This window comes from Arachis duranensis, chromosome 5 (assembly GCF_000817695.3).
Source record: "Arachis duranensis cultivar V14167 chromosome 5, aradu.V14167.gnm2.J7QH, whole genome shotgun sequence".
Classification (NCBI taxonomy): domain Eukaryota; kingdom Viridiplantae; phylum Streptophyta; class Magnoliopsida; order Fabales; family Fabaceae; genus Arachis; species Arachis duranensis.
Window position 1 is genome coordinate 2,689,350 of NC_029776.3, and position 2,315 is coordinate 2,691,664.

Consider the following 2,315-nt stretch of genomic DNA (forward strand, 5'->3'; position numbering starts at 1 on the left):
TAATTCAAACGAAAAACTAATCAAAATCACACTATAACTTATATTAGATCGAATTTTATTTTTGACAAACCTTATGAATTAGATCATATTTAATCCAATTCAAATTGTAAAATATGATATATTATTTTATTATTGATTTAAATTTTATATATTATATATTTTNTACTTTTATTTTTATATAATAAAAATTTAAAATTTTATTTTTAAAATCGAATAAACTGACCAATTCAAACTACAATAATTTAGATCGTATATATGTAAAAATAAAATTAAACTAACAGATCAAATTGAAACCGCAACAAATTATATACTTTTGAATTGAAGTAATTTTTTTTCAAAAATGATTTCAATCTTATCACTAACACCCCTAATAACTATAATGCAGATGCCATATGCTTTGCTTCTAGAGCCTTATCTTGGGAATTATAATTAAACTATAATAAAATTGATGCATATCATACCATAAAATTGAATAAACATTAACCAAAGTTGACATATTCAATTAACTAAAGTTGGTTCTTGCTGTAAAAGTGGGGAAGAAAAACCCCATGTCCCATTCACCTTTCATGTGGGGTGGTGGTAGCAATAACTATATGAGAAAACATAATATATGATCATAGAACAAAAATCAAAAGAAGAAATAAAGTGAATATGTGAAGCTAAAAGGAAAGAAGACCAAACCGGGTGATGGTTATTTCTATAAACCTTCCTAGAAGTGGAGCAATTCTTGGAAGGGTAGGGTAGGTTAGAGTGCCAAGAATGAACCAATTGAAGCTTAAGAGAGCGACAGCATCCGATACCGGCTTGTTTTCTATGGTGGCAAAGAATTGCACCACACTCTTCAATGACATGCCTACCACGGCAAACAGAGCCACCACAAGAGGCATGCAAGGATCTTCCGCTTGCCACGCTGTCACGCCGACGACTACTGACAAGATAGCACTGAATACTGACTGCGAAATTGCCACGTCACGCCGGTAATCCGGCACTTGTGGCGTAGCCCCTGGTTTAAGGAGTTTAAGCAAATTGCTAGAACATATTTTGTTGTCATGTTCCCAAATATCTTTTGTAATTACAAGATCTTGGAGGGGGAAGATATGTCTACCGTCGTCGTTGTAGTCACCGGCGTCCTTCGACGACCAGTATGCCTTGCCTTTAACTTCTTTGAGCCGGCGGTTTTCGTTGATTTGATCTAGCAACTATTAACAAGACATAAGGAGTTACATATCAATGGCATTGTCCTTATTGACTCAAATTGTTTGATACTGTCATGAAACCACTCATTCCAAAAGCTTAAACTAATGGGAGAAAACAACTTAGATGTACTCTGTTATTGATATTTAATACCTTTCTCTCTAATTTTTCAATCTTTGCTACGGCCATATCATGCTCCTCTTCAAGCTCGGATACTAGTAACTCCATTATTCTGCGTTCTTTGACAGCTATCTGGAGATGTTCTTCAAGTTCCTTATAGTCCAGAAGTAGATTCGCTAGATCGATCTGCATCTGTTGCAGTTTGCGTTCCAACTGCATCGAATTAAAAATAACCACCATTGAAGCTAGCAAAATTTTTCATATACTTAAGTGTTGGACCACCGTAGAAAATAAATTAATGACTCTCTTATAAACTTCTCATTTTTTCTCGTTTTATTCAATGTGAGACTAATTTCATACACTATTTCTCACACCGTTAACATTAACAATAAGAAAGGGATGATGAATTAGATACTAAACTAAACTAACCTGTCTCTCCCTATAAAAGGTGTTGAGGATTCTGGCAGGTAGTAAGACAAGGCCAAATGTCCATGATATAATTCCCAATGCTATATTTATGTTGAAGACAATTATATTCCTGATGAACTCCGTCCAAGTATATATGACAAGTAATGTAATTCTTGTACCAAACAAGCACACCAATTGGAATAGAGAGAAAGGCCATGTTACCAACACTAATATGTTAGCCACTATCTCAGAAACCAATCCCATTGATCACAAAATAATGTGTGATCTTCAATACTTATTAACACTTACACACTTTATCACATCCATCATCCTCTGCAAAATCGATCAGCACAGAACTATTAGTGTATGAATTGAATCAACATTTACGTACCATTATTGCAAGTTTGTGTAACACATATCTTCCCCTTAAAATCTCTTAGTTTGATAGTTCGGCACAATTGGTATATTTATTTATTTATTTATTTATTATCCATTGATACATGATACAATAAAACAATTAACCCAGTTCCATATCCACTATCCAGAGAGTGTATTGCAATTTGCAAGCAAAGCTATACAGACAAAAGTAAAGA

The 2,315-nt window shown here is 33.7% G+C and overlaps 1 protein-coding gene across 1 annotated transcript; it reads right to left on the reverse strand.

Moving 5' to 3' along the window:
• Window positions 1-536: 536 nt before the first annotated feature.
• Window positions 537-2,231, reverse strand: LOC107487069 (uncharacterized). The gene is made up of 3 exons (XM_016107649.3): window positions 1,744-2,231; window positions 1,348-1,527; window positions 537-1,199 (listed from the first exon to the last, which is right to left on the reverse strand). The coding sequence occupies exons 1-3, from the start codon at window positions 1,984-1,986 to the stop codon at window positions 660-662; spliced, it is 963 nt and encodes a 320-aa protein (XP_015963135.1). The 5' UTR covers window positions 1,987-2,231; the 3' UTR covers window positions 537-659.
• Between the last annotated feature and the right edge of the window lie 84 nt (window positions 2,232-2,315).